The 12,869-nt window shown below is 34.3% G+C and overlaps 1 protein-coding gene across 1 annotated transcript; it reads right to left on the bottom strand.

Moving 5' to 3' along the window:
• Positions 1-2,439: 2,439 nt before the first annotated feature.
• On the bottom strand, positions 2,440-11,864 carry LOC148939137 (uncharacterized). Its single transcript, XM_089106537.1, has 2 exons — positions 11,743-11,864; positions 2,440-5,778 (listed from the first exon to the last, which is right to left on the bottom strand). Exon 2 carries the CDS (start codon positions 5,762-5,764, stop codon positions 4,676-4,678), a length of 1,089 nt encoding a protein of 362 aa, XP_088962663.1. The 5' UTR covers positions 5,765-5,778; positions 11,743-11,864; the 3' UTR covers positions 2,440-4,675.
• Positions 11,865-12,869: the final 1,005 nt, after the last annotated feature.

A 12,869-nucleotide genomic window follows, 5' to 3' on the forward strand; every position in this document is an offset into this window, starting at 1 on the left:
CGGGCGTTTAAAAAATTACCGTAACATGAAGAACATTTTCGATAAACTAAAATTTGAAACTCATATCAGAGTCAAAAAGGAGCAAGTATAGCAAAAATGGGCAGGGAAATTTGATTGTACCGAAAAATTTCATTATACTGTGACCTCTAAATTGTACCAAAAACGGTATAATTCTATCATGCTGGCAATGCTGCCTCGGCTTTTTACCAAAAGAGACCCGGTCCGGGTACCCGGCACCTGAATTGAATGAAAAAAAACCAATTTATGACAAAATTTTATTAAAAATGACAAGAAGATTCTTCTCCATACATTGGTAAATTTAAGGATTTTTATACATATTTTAATTTTTCGAGAGATACCGTACTCTAGGAATATTTCTATGGATTTTATTTCATTTGAAAAACCAAATGGAACAAACTCTCTAATTCAGTTGGGGTACGGACCCCCCCCCCCCCAAAAAAAAGTGAAACAAGCGCAGAATCTGCTTAAAACTTAATATATATGTCTTTGGGCCAAGAGGACCCCAATGCACAAAAATAACATTGGTTAATGTCAAGATCGTATCCAGGGGGTAGGAGGTTTGGCCCTCCTCCCAAAAATTTTGTCCGACTTGCAAAGACGTTACAAAAATGAATATAAACAAATTTTTATGCATTTTGAGAATTCTTTACCCCCCTCCCCCCAAAAAAAAATCGTTTACTAACAATCCCCTCCCCCTCCCCCCTGAAAGATATTCTGGGCACGGCCGTGGTTACCATGAAGATGGTCCCTAAAATAGACCGAGAAACTGTCCTTTTTTAATAATTTGAAACTTATTCCTGTAAGCCAATAAGCCAAGGGGACACTAACGTATGAAGATTTGTTTAGGCTGGAATTCAAGTCCCCCAGAAAATCGGTACGGTGTTTTTCTCTAGATAAGTCGAAAAATTCTTTATATTTTTCAAAAAACGCTCTAGGAATTCTCCCAAGACTTTATCTTTTAATCTGACCCAACAGCAGGAACCTTTTAACTACTAAAACCAAGTCCTTTGAAATCGCCAAAGTACCGCAAGGGAAAGAAATTTCAGCTCAGAATAACTTGCTACAATCATATGTATGTATCCTTCAAATATCAACAACTAACAACTTAGAGAAGTTGACTTGGTTATGCTAAATCCTTTTGAATTAGTTTACCATTATGAGACTTCTTACAATGTTATGGCGATTTACTTCAATAGTTAAAAGGTCCACTCCCATAGCGAACCTTGTACTGTTTTTGGTACTATTTAGGGGTCACGGTACAATCAAACTTTTCGTTACACTTTGGTTGGACTTGCTCCTTTTTGACTCAGATAAAGCCATTATATGCAAATGTTTGAAACTGTAAAACGACAGGGTATTTACCCAACACTCAAAAATGTTTCTGGCGTAGTTTGCTGCGGATGGCTCTTGAATATAATATTTTTAATATATATATATATATGTATATATATATATATATATATATATATATATATATATATATATATATATATATATATATATATATATACATTATAATATTTTTAAGGTCCAAACAACTCCAACTCCCTTTTTCCTAAATAGAATTTACTGCCTTTATCGAAAACTTAGCTCTGAAGCACCAATGACAGTGCGAATGAAATCTAATTGATTTGAATAAAAGGAAACTTACAAAGCCATCTATATATTAGGATATTGAGAAAAATCGGGAATTCTGTTTTTAATGAAGAGACCGCCGTTTATGGTTATGCACTTTTGGTAGAAGAAAGTGCCAAAGAAAAAAGAGAAATACGGATAAAACATTGCAAAAAATAAGCTAAAACATACGGCACAAAACAGCTTAACAAGTTCTTGCTTTCGTTTGAAGGCTGTCTTTGGGAATCAACGGATTGTTACTTTCCGAATTTTTACAGTCAAAAGTGTTGTCAAATTTATCGGTACTTAAGTATTAAACGTACTCTTTTATATCCAGTCACGAAATTAGTCTTGAAAAACCCGCCAGACGGGTACATCCAGACAATAGACCACTATAGAGTAATGCACTGCAAAGCGTGGTTTTCATTGTGAGTACGATATTTAAAATGTTGTGTTTTGGGGCTTAAGGGGGGGGGGGGTAAGGTACCTAGCTTGGGTTAGGTTACGTATTTAATATGTGGTATGCTTTGCCTTCACCCCCTAATGTGCAAATATATACCCCAAATTTGTTTCTAAACTATGATATATTCATCTTATTTTATTTCATTAGCATTAACCAAACTTGACTTCTTTAGCAGTGTATAAAAGAGTACGTTTAATACATAAGTACCAATTTAACTCATAAATTTGGCTTGTGTAGTTTCATGGTTAAGGTGGCACTTGTACTTTTTGTGTGGACCGTTATAGTTCCACTTAGCTTATAACCTATTCTATCCAGTATATTTAGGAACAATTATATAAAATACGTTTTTTTATTTTATTCTACGCAAAATAAAACAAAAAAAAAATGAGCGAAAAAATCCGATTTAATTTCTAACAAATCAGGTACTAAATCGGAGAATTGCACTTAACATAATACAGTTACAACTATATTTCTGACTAGAAATTCACCATATTCACCAGTCACAAATACTTATATTTGTTTCTGATGCCCGAACCAAACCGTAGCCTCACCTGTTGATTGAAAAAAGTAGTTGATACATATTTTCCTTGATTTTAACGTCCAAACTAGTACGATAGAAGGCAATCTTGAAGTAACAATTAAATTGATTTGAAAAGCCTACATCAAAACTCATTTGTCCTCAAATATTGTATACATAAATATTTTCTTTGAACACACTGCCTTTTCATTTAAAAATAAAAAAGGAAAATATATTAAAAAGGGTGCAATAAATAATTTTGGTTAATAAATACTTTCTTAGAACACATTACCTTTTCATTTACAAATAAAACAAAAGAAGAAATTGAAAAATGGGTGCAATATATGCCATGTGTTCACGTATATGGACATCCAATTCAATGTTGGCTAATAAATAATTTCTTTTCATTTACAAATAAAACAAATTAAGATATAGAAAAACGGCTGCAATATATACCATATGTCCACATACGTGGACAAACAGTTCAATGTTGATTAATAAACAATTTCTTAGAACACAATACCTTTTTGCTTAGAAATCAAACAAATGAAGATATAGAAAAATGGGTGCAATATATACTATGTGTCCACATACGTTGACAAACAATTCAGTGTTTGTTGATAAACAATTTCTTAGAACACAATGCCTTTTTATTTACGAGTAAAATAAAAGAAAATGCAAATGAAAAAATTCATGCAATTTATCATACACAATAAAGTTTTCTTGACCTGTTTTTAATTATATGTATTTTAACCTAGGGGGCAAAGGATTCTGGAATTGAAGCCGAAATATTCAAACCTTTATTATTCTATAAACGTTTAGTTTTTGTTTTGCCGCTGTCTCATTTGAAGTTTTAAACCCATTATTCTGTATTTTCATTTACTGTATTTATAATTATTATATACTAATTTTATGTCTTTTGATATTTCTCAATGTTTGTTATACAGACAGTAAAACTGTTTTTCTAATCTTCCATTTTTAATAATTTAAAAAAATTGTCTTAAATCTCAACTCTGATTGGTCAATCATGAAAATTATTTTTAAAGTTGAACTTGGCTCAACTTACCAAATTACGTATGGGTGTATGATTGGTGCTGGAGCCGTGTGCAAATTTATTTTATCCAAAGATGCGATTATAAAATAGCTCGAGCATTGGTTATAACTTTTCACATAAATTGTTGAGTATCATAGGTTGAGATCGGTAAAATAGAGTAAGAACAATAAGAGCTATTCAGGGGTAAGAACAAAGGCTGGTATCAAGATAGGAATAAGACAGATAAAATAGTAATTTCATTATAGCAACAGGGTAAACCATTACAGATATTTTTTTTTCTTTACGACATTATTCAAATAGATGTTAATTATATATTCCTATATTGACGACTAAATTCTTTGATGTGGGAGATAAAACTATCCCTTAAGTTTTAGTTACTAGAATGTCATCTCAAATCTACTCAAATAGACAAATGAGCAGGAACTCACTTTTTGAGGTCAAGGACTTCAGGAGGGAGAGGGTAAATTTTTTAAAGGGTTAAAAAGGCGAATTATATGGAAATAAAACGAGTTTGATAAAAACAGTTGTAAAAGTTTCGATTTTTCTAGAGAAGGGACAGGACCATAGGCCATAATTTGTATTTCGGAGGCCCAATACTTCAAAGTGGGGTATTATTTTGAAAAAAAAAACTATAAAAAAGGCGAATTATATAGAACAGACGCAAGAGCCAATTATAAAAGTTTGATGTTTTGGAAAAGGAGCTGGAATCTTAAGGTCTTACTTTTTCGGGGGGCTAGCCTAAGTTTGAAAATACGTGAAAAAACAAACCATATGAACAGATATAAATAGAAACAGTTGTAAATATTTCGGCATTTTTGGGTAGCCAAGTGTTAACTCTATCCTTCTGCGAACCCCTCCTTCTGTGTGTGAGCTTGCTCCCAAATACTATATGGACAAGGACATATTCACAACCGTGATTATTAAGGTTCATACTGAAAGTGTAAAAATTCATTGGTCTCATATTCTCTGCTTATGGTAATGACAATACGGACTCGCTATTCACTCGCTATAACTTTTTCCTACATGGCAAAGGTTTCTTCGGCTTCTTCGTTGAGATCTTAAATTTCGAGAAAAGTTCTGCATCTCCTTGTCGTATGGGTATTGTTTCCTCAATTTTATTCCTGTAAGATTTTTCATGCATAATTTGTCTTGCTGTTTTAGCGACAGGTTCCATTACAGCTACGGAAAAAGGATTCGAGGGGGGTAATGTTGCAGTATCCATGTCAACAGCATTTGAGGATGTTCCGAGGCAACGGGCCAAACTGGCACAACTGCTTGAATTTTGCCCCAGAACTTGATTCCAAATTTGTTTGTCTTCTAATTGAGTTTGTTTCTTGGAATCTTTCCCTGTATAGTATCGGAGCTTTCCACCTGAATCAAGAGACAACATTTTCTTTTCTTTTAGGCATGGCTTGGATCCACCGGTAAATTTAAATTTGCATATCGCAATCTCGTTGGGTGTTTTCGACGGCGGCAAGAAAAGGGAGGTTTTGCGTTTTCGCTTTTTGTTATCGCATGGAGTCTCTACTCTTTCATCTAGCAACTCTTTTTGTGAAACTCCCTCACTAACATTACCATGAAGATGTTGGTACATCATATAAAGAAATTCTTGGGGTAACATATTAGGGGCCCCCAAGCTATTGAAGCATGTCAGCTTTTCCATAGTTTGTAAGAACTCAGAGGGGAAAAGCGGATTATCCTCTTTCGTTGACAGATTAACCGGTTCAGCTCTTTCTTGAATCTTGTTTCGAAGTAATTCAGTCACAGAAGTCACAACCTCATTTTCATCATTATTCTTCACAACTCTAACTATAGCTGATTTGTTTGGTTTGCGCTCCCTTTTTCGGCGTTCTGATTCGTCAAATCGCCTCTCATATTCACCTTCACTACTCTCAGGAGTTGTTATCAAAGTTGGGGTGAATATAGGTGGGGTTTCTTGAGCAATTGCCCGCTTGACATTGAAATATGCAGAAATGGGAATAAGAGGCGGGGGAGGGTATACAGTGCGTTTTTTAATTTGACGATCAAATATTATTTCGTCTTCTTCTACGATGATACATTCAGGCTCAGTTTTTATATGCATTTCGTAATCCATTTCTCCAAAGAATCCTGAAAAAAATCTTAATCAGTTATTTATAATTCATTATTTAATAAGTATAATTAAGAAATCCAAAACCAAATAAACCTCCCAGTTAATACATAAATGCATTAAGTTTATAATTTGCATGTTCCTTGATTAATTAGTCAATTATAATTAATCAAGTAATAATGATTAATTAATTAAGTTTAATGAAGAAATCCAAAACCAAATAAACTTCCCAGTTAATACATAAATATATTAAGTTTATAATTTATTTCTTCCTTGACTAATAAATCAATTATAATAAGTCAAGTAACAATAATTAATTAATAATTGATTAAAGAAATCCAAAATCGAATAAACTTCCCAGTTAACATATAAATATATTAAGTTTATGGTTTGTATGCTCCTTGATTAATTAATAAATTAAATTCCTTAATTAATTATCTATGTATCAATAAAACTCAACCCCCATCTCAACGAAACTAAAAATCTATACAATTCTTTAGATAATAAAAAAGAAAAAACATTAATAAAAAAATTTTAAACGTTTTTGTTCGGACTTGAATTTCAGCTATTTCTTCTCTCTTCTTCTGGATTTTTGGTCAAACTAAAATTTGTCTTAATTAATCAAGCTCTTTACTTAGTGAAACTAAAAATTTTGTAGCTCTTTAAGTAATAAATAAGAAAAAAAAACTAAATTTAGCTAAAACGTTAAATTCGGATTTGAATTTCAGCTAATTTCTTTTCCCTTTATTCTGGATTTCTTGTTTAAAAAAACTGGTATTTTGGTGCCGGCCCGCCACCTCCTGGAATTCAAAATCGCGGAAGTAGCTTGCCAATCATGGTACCTAAGAAAGTCCTTGGCAACAAAAATCGGAAATATAGCCGGCCAACTCTGGCACCTCGAGAAAAGAATAACATAATACGAATCGCGTATTACCTGTGATTACATAGACTATACACAAGGGCATATCCAGGATTTTGTTCGAGGGGGGGGGGTTAAAAATTTGCGGATTAAAACTCTGAAAACCCCTCCCCCTTGATACGGCCTTGGGTATAAGCCTAGAATAGGGACAGTTGAGAAGTAACTATGTTAAGAGAAGTAATTCTTACTTCATAATATGCAGAATAATTGTAATTAATACATTTTGGCATCGATTTCCCTATACTTTACCCCCACCCCTCCTAATGTTCAAATATATAGCCCAAATTGTGTATGTCCTATTTGTTTTTCGTTTCTTGATTTCGTCAGTATACCCCTTCAATTTACGGGTATACTGACTCTTAATAAATGTTGCACAATCTTCTTCTTCTTCCAATTGCAAAAGGAATTTTGTAGAATTTACCGTTATGTACTTGTTTGGTCACATCATCTCTATACATACGACGTAGGTATTTTCGAAAAAAAGGGATTTATCCTTAATGAACTTTTTATTTGTTCGTCATAAAAAGGCAGTTTGGTCTTAGAAAATACTTGCGGGTCTACGGGTTGAAACAAGAGTGACGCATGGCAAAATACCTAGGTAATATGTAATTTGGGCTATGCATTTTCACGTAAGGGGGTGGGGGGGTTAAAGTATGCGTTTTTTCCAAGTATTTGTACTAGACTTTGATACTTAATTTCTTTAGTACCAAAATGGTCACGAACAACACATACTTGTTAGTGAACACATACTATATAGGGGGTTTACTATAGAGAACTATAGTAAACCCCCTATATAGCCTTCTGAGAAAACCCCCTGGGCTATATAGGGGGTTTACTATAGAGAACTATAGTAAACCCCCTATATAGCCTCCTGAGAAAACCCCCTGGTCTTTACGATTAAGGTTTAGCTTGCGTCATACCGGACCAAAAATTTGGAATTCAGTTCAAATTAATATCAATTTAATAAATTAATTGGCGATTATGATTTCGGTGATTTTTCTTTTATAGCTAGAAGGTCTATTATCGGCAACAATTTCTTCACGGTGCTTAGGAAAATGGTCACGAACAAAACATACTTGTTAGTGAAATTTTTCAAGGAAGCATGGGGGAAGAACTTTGTTTTAAGGCAAGGCCTAATAAAGAAAAACTAAAGTGGATAATGTCAGAAATCGTATCATTTCATAAATAGTTTTTTTTTTATTTAAAAAGTGGCACATAGTTTAATTATTTGATTTAATGGTCATTAACTTTATTTAACCTTTAAAATAGGTCAAGAAGAAAAAAGAAAAATGAATTAAGGGCTGTTAGAGCATTCTTATGAAAAAAAAAGTAAACGCGGCTCATAATGAAACCAGGTTCATTAACTGTTGAAAAGGCTATTTGGAATTTAGACAGTTTGTTTTTAAAAAAGGGTGCAAAAAAAAAGAAAATCATTGTGAAAAACATTGCGATACAAATACGAATAATATTTGAATTTTATGAATTATAATTATCAAGATAGAAATAACGTTGAAAGCACATTTTTTAAAGGAATTGTTTTATTTCCTTAAAAAGTATAGTAAATCATTTATATGTCCGTATCTAGAATTGTTGTTTGGGGGGGGGGGGGTTATTTTTGTGGGAGAGGGGATACAAAAAAGCTTTAAAAACACATTTAAAAAAATTTATGCATTTTTGTCACGCTTTTACGAGTTGGACAAACATTTCGCGGGGGGTAGGGTTCAAACTCCTTAACCTGTTGGATTTGGCCTTGATCATTAATGAAATATGAAGTTATATTTGATATCATAACGGTAAATTTTAGAGCATTTTATAAGAATATTAACTTCTTATGAAATGTAAAATTGATTTTGTAATCGTGGGTGAGAAGAGTTACCCCCTCCCCAACCAATTTGCTCAGCTACCATTTCAATGGTTTTTGTAGGACTCTCTACGACCAGCTTGACTTTACGAGGTTTCCCTTCGATTTTTACGGGCCAGGTGGTAAAATCCATCCTAGCTGACATGTTGGCTTGTAAAACCTTTGATTTCTTCTTGAAACTCGAAAACAATAGTCAAAACGTTTGTGTTGAGCTAGTAAGTAGCAATGTGTCCCTCGTGTATTCTTATTTTCTTGGCATCGTTAAATGATAGGTGATGATAGAAAGTGGGGAGAGGTTCATTCAATCGTAAAAAAAAGCACTAGTGCCCTGTCTAAGAGCCAGAACCAATTAAAAAGTGGTCAATATTAATTTTAGCCGCTTTTCCCCCTCCCCATGATCCCTGCACCACAGCATGGGCCGATTCTCGATGCACAACCTTTTCGACCACAGCATAGGCCAGTTCGAGAATTCGGACTGGCTTCATAGATACATCTGAATAAAAATTTGGACATGATTTGCTTGCCATAATAAGTATCCTGCTCACTAGCCTCCCCCCCCCCCAAGTTCACAAGTTTCAGCTCAGTTCACCTCTTTTGACTCCTTATTGCTTAAGATCATCTTGGGAATGGTTGTAAATGACCAAAACACATTAAGTATATATTAAATTAATTTGAAGTAAAATTGATTTAGATCGAAGAGTCAAATGATTTCTCAGTCAGTATAATTTTCCCTCATCATAATTGAAGCTCATGACGCAAGGCCTTAAGGAACAGACCCCCTTTCATAACCTTATCAGTAGAGAATGTTGTGCCCTATCGACTCGTAATCATTCAGGGATAATTTAGGGATATTTGAAGTGCGCAAACCTTGGCTTCAGCCCCTTCGACCCCTATCAATTTCATAAATGTAGACTTTTGGCACAAATTTTGATTATTGAAATTTCAAGGATGATTTGGGAACGGTCTTGGGGGGATCAAACAAATGTTCTGAATCACAAGGTAGCAAAAACGCATTTCACGTTTGCTGGACGATATTTGCATAAAATGATAATTAGAGTTTACTTTAAAGTTTACTTTATAAGTATGGAGATGTTGTTCCTCTTTTGGTATCGAAACCTTTCAGGGGGAGGGGTTCAAACCCCCTAATCTTTCCCTTGAATACGGCCTTGTATATATGATTGGATCATCATTGAAGAGGCATCTGAATGGAAGAATTGAAGGATTTCTTGGCCCGCATAACTTTTGGTTTGTATAATCGCGTATCGAACGTTCAGGATACAACGCTGACGGATCATTTAGAAAGTAATCAGATAACTGCGCAAAATCAAAGCACGGTAAGTGAATATTTCAGACACAATGTTTGATTTCCTTCGAAGTTGATACTCAATAGATTTTGAAGTTACTGGTCCCAAAAATGTGAGCACTCTTGCTTTTTTCGACCCGTGCCTACCCTTGAGGAAGAGCCCTACATTATTTAAGTAACATATTTGGAAGCAGAGTATTCACAGATATATGTTGTAATAATATCCGGTGCGCATAATTTTCCTAGTTATTTTTGTGAACATTAATGATGGCTCTGAGCCATCCCCTAACTGCATAAATATCGACATATTGGACTCCTTTTTGACTCGTGAGTTTTCAGACTCATTTTGACAATAACCTTAAATAATAGTTACAACTTAAATAAGTTGTATTTATACATATGCAGGGCTTCGGGGGGGGGGGGACTACCGACAAAACTTAAAAAAACGCATCAAAAATGGGTTTCTATGTATTTTTATTACGTTTATACGAGTCGAACAAAGATTTTGGTTGGGAGGGGCTTAAATCCCCTATCCCTTGCCCTGAATGCGGCCTTGTATATATGATTGGATCGTTATTAAAGAGGCATTTGAATGGAAGAAGTGAAGGATTTGTTGGTCTATATAAATTTTGGTTTGTATAATTGGTGCATTAAAGGAAGCCCCTTCTCCTCCTCCCAGGGGGGTGGGAACAATTCCCTCCTCCTCTTTTTTCATTAATACTTTGATGCATCACAGCAGGTGACTCATGGTCAATTAGGAACTAATTAGGAAGGATCATTCCAGGAAGGAAGCATAACTGAAGGACCCTTGGACATGAGCCTAATTACCCTCCCCCGTCCCAGCTATATAAGTAAGGACACCACGGTGAAACAAGTATCTAAATTAAAGGGTTAGTATGGCTGTATGGTTTTGGTGTGGTATCGTAAGGGAATGGTTATGGTAATGTTTATGGTAAAGGTTATGGTATTATGGTGTGGTTGTGGTAAGGGCTAGTATGACTGTCTGGTATGATTAGTATGACTAGTATGGTTAGTATGACCTAGTCCATAGCATACTGAGTATTCTTCACGGCTTTTGAACTTCACGATCTAATCTCAGGCATGTATTACAACCGGGGTCGTATTCAGGATTTTTGTTTGGAGGGGGTATATTTATGCATGTGCATTACTTTTATATGGGTCAGACAAACATTTCGGGGGGGCGGGGGGTGAAACCCCCTAACACCTCCCCTGAATACGGCCTTGATTGCGTAAGGGGAAAAACGAAAATAATAATTTTGTAACAATGCCAGTAAAGTGGTCATGTAATGTAAATAACATGTTTTAAGAGTATTTAGTGTTTATTTTTTGCTCTGTCGTCCTCTTTTGGATTTTACGTGTAATTCCCCTGTCGGCTACCACGTTACCCGATTTTGTGGGTAATCGAGAGACTATTAAAACTTAATTAGTGCAATTAAGTCTTATTTAGCCTAAAATGAATCTTATTAGCAAACATTACTGCTCCTAAAGTATACAAAATGCAATTTCAACTAATAAACGAGAGGAAACTAAATTTCAAATTTAGTTTATACATGAAAAGTATATAGCAAATTTGAAGTTTCAAACAACCAAAAATTAGCCTATATAAGGTAATTCTGAAATTTAAAACAAGTAGGAATTTCTGCAAATAAAGAAAATAATTTGAAAATGAACAGGAGATGTAGTGAGCAATGAAGTAAAATCTAAAAGGAAAATAAATCCCCATAAGTAAGTGTAGTGTTGCTGCTTCTCGCATCAAACCCCCCTAAAAGGCTAGAGTGTCATTTACGCTTTAGTAAAATACATATATTAATTAGTTTCTTTTCTGCACAATAGAATGGTTATAAATAAAATGTAAAAGACTAATAAACATGCAAACACACCTTTTCTTCCTTACAAATTAAAGTTGTTGTCCCTTCAATATTAAATACAATATTTATCCGAACCACTCTTCTACTAAATCCAGTTCTAAAGTTAGTCCCATTAGGGAATGGATGCTAGTTCCTCGGTCGCGTCTGTATCGTCTAAATTAAGCCCTAAGAAAATAGAGAAGAGAACCAACTCTCCTAACATGGGGTTTCTAAATCGGGCCATCTCATTTTGCAGAGAGCTTGAAATACGGGAATGGTATTTCTAATGGAGAAATTAACACGTGGTTTCCCGGGAAGAAAATTTGAAGAATTTCTGATGGAAAAATTTAAAGTTTTCGAGAAGTTGAACAAACTACAATGAATTCCACAATTAAAGTTTTAATTAGAAAGCGTAAGCTTTGATTATTTGCAATTAGAGTATTTGGTTGTATGTTAACTTATATAAAGATGCAAGTACAGAAGGGCCGCGGTTTTGCGAAGTAATATGGACCAAAAATACCTCGGATAAACAAAACTCGGATAAAACGGACTCAATAAGTCCAGAAACGAATAAACAATGAAGAAGAAAACGTGTGGTAAAAAGAATTAAACTCGACCAAGCTGTTTGATAAGCGTAAAAACACAACAACGAAAAATGTTACGGACTACATAACACGGACTCAATAAGTAAAGAAGAAAATAAAGACAACCAAGAGGAAACTTGTGGTAAAATGAATTAAACTCGACCAAGCTGTTCTCATTCAGTCTCTGACCAGTTCACATCTTAAAACAAAAAAGTACATTTCATGGATTAATTTTATACTTGTGGATGAACCTAGGCACGGAGCCAATTGATTTTGCGTAAAAAGAAATTCATTAAGCTAAAATCTGATTACACAAGTGACTTGCATGTGATTACGGCTTAAGGATTATTTATGGATTGTGGCTTTGGATTAGTATTCAGCACTATTGTCATCTGAATCGTGCATTGAAATACTTGGACTACTTGCAATTACTTGAAATTATTTGCAAATTACTGGATTAATTGGCCCACTCAAAGATAAGTAATTATTTATTTTCAGTGCTACGCTCATGTCGAAATTCAAGCCTTTTGACATTGTTCTCGCTAGTTTCAAAAGTTACCTCCCTTGACCGGCAAT

Source organism: Artemia sp. Qi Xiang Cuo, chromosome 21 (genome assembly GCF_049724085.1).
Source record: "Artemia sp. Qi Xiang Cuo chromosome 21, ASM4972408v1, whole genome shotgun sequence".
NCBI classification, from domain to species: Eukaryota; Metazoa; Arthropoda; class Branchiopoda; order Anostraca; family Artemiidae; genus Artemia; species Artemia sp. Qi Xiang Cuo.

Excerpts from the sequence above, each read along its gene's own strand:
- LOC148939137 (XM_089106537.1), bottom strand. The coding sequence starts at position 5,764 with ATGGATTACGAAATGCATATAAAAACTGAGCCTGAATGTATCATCGTA.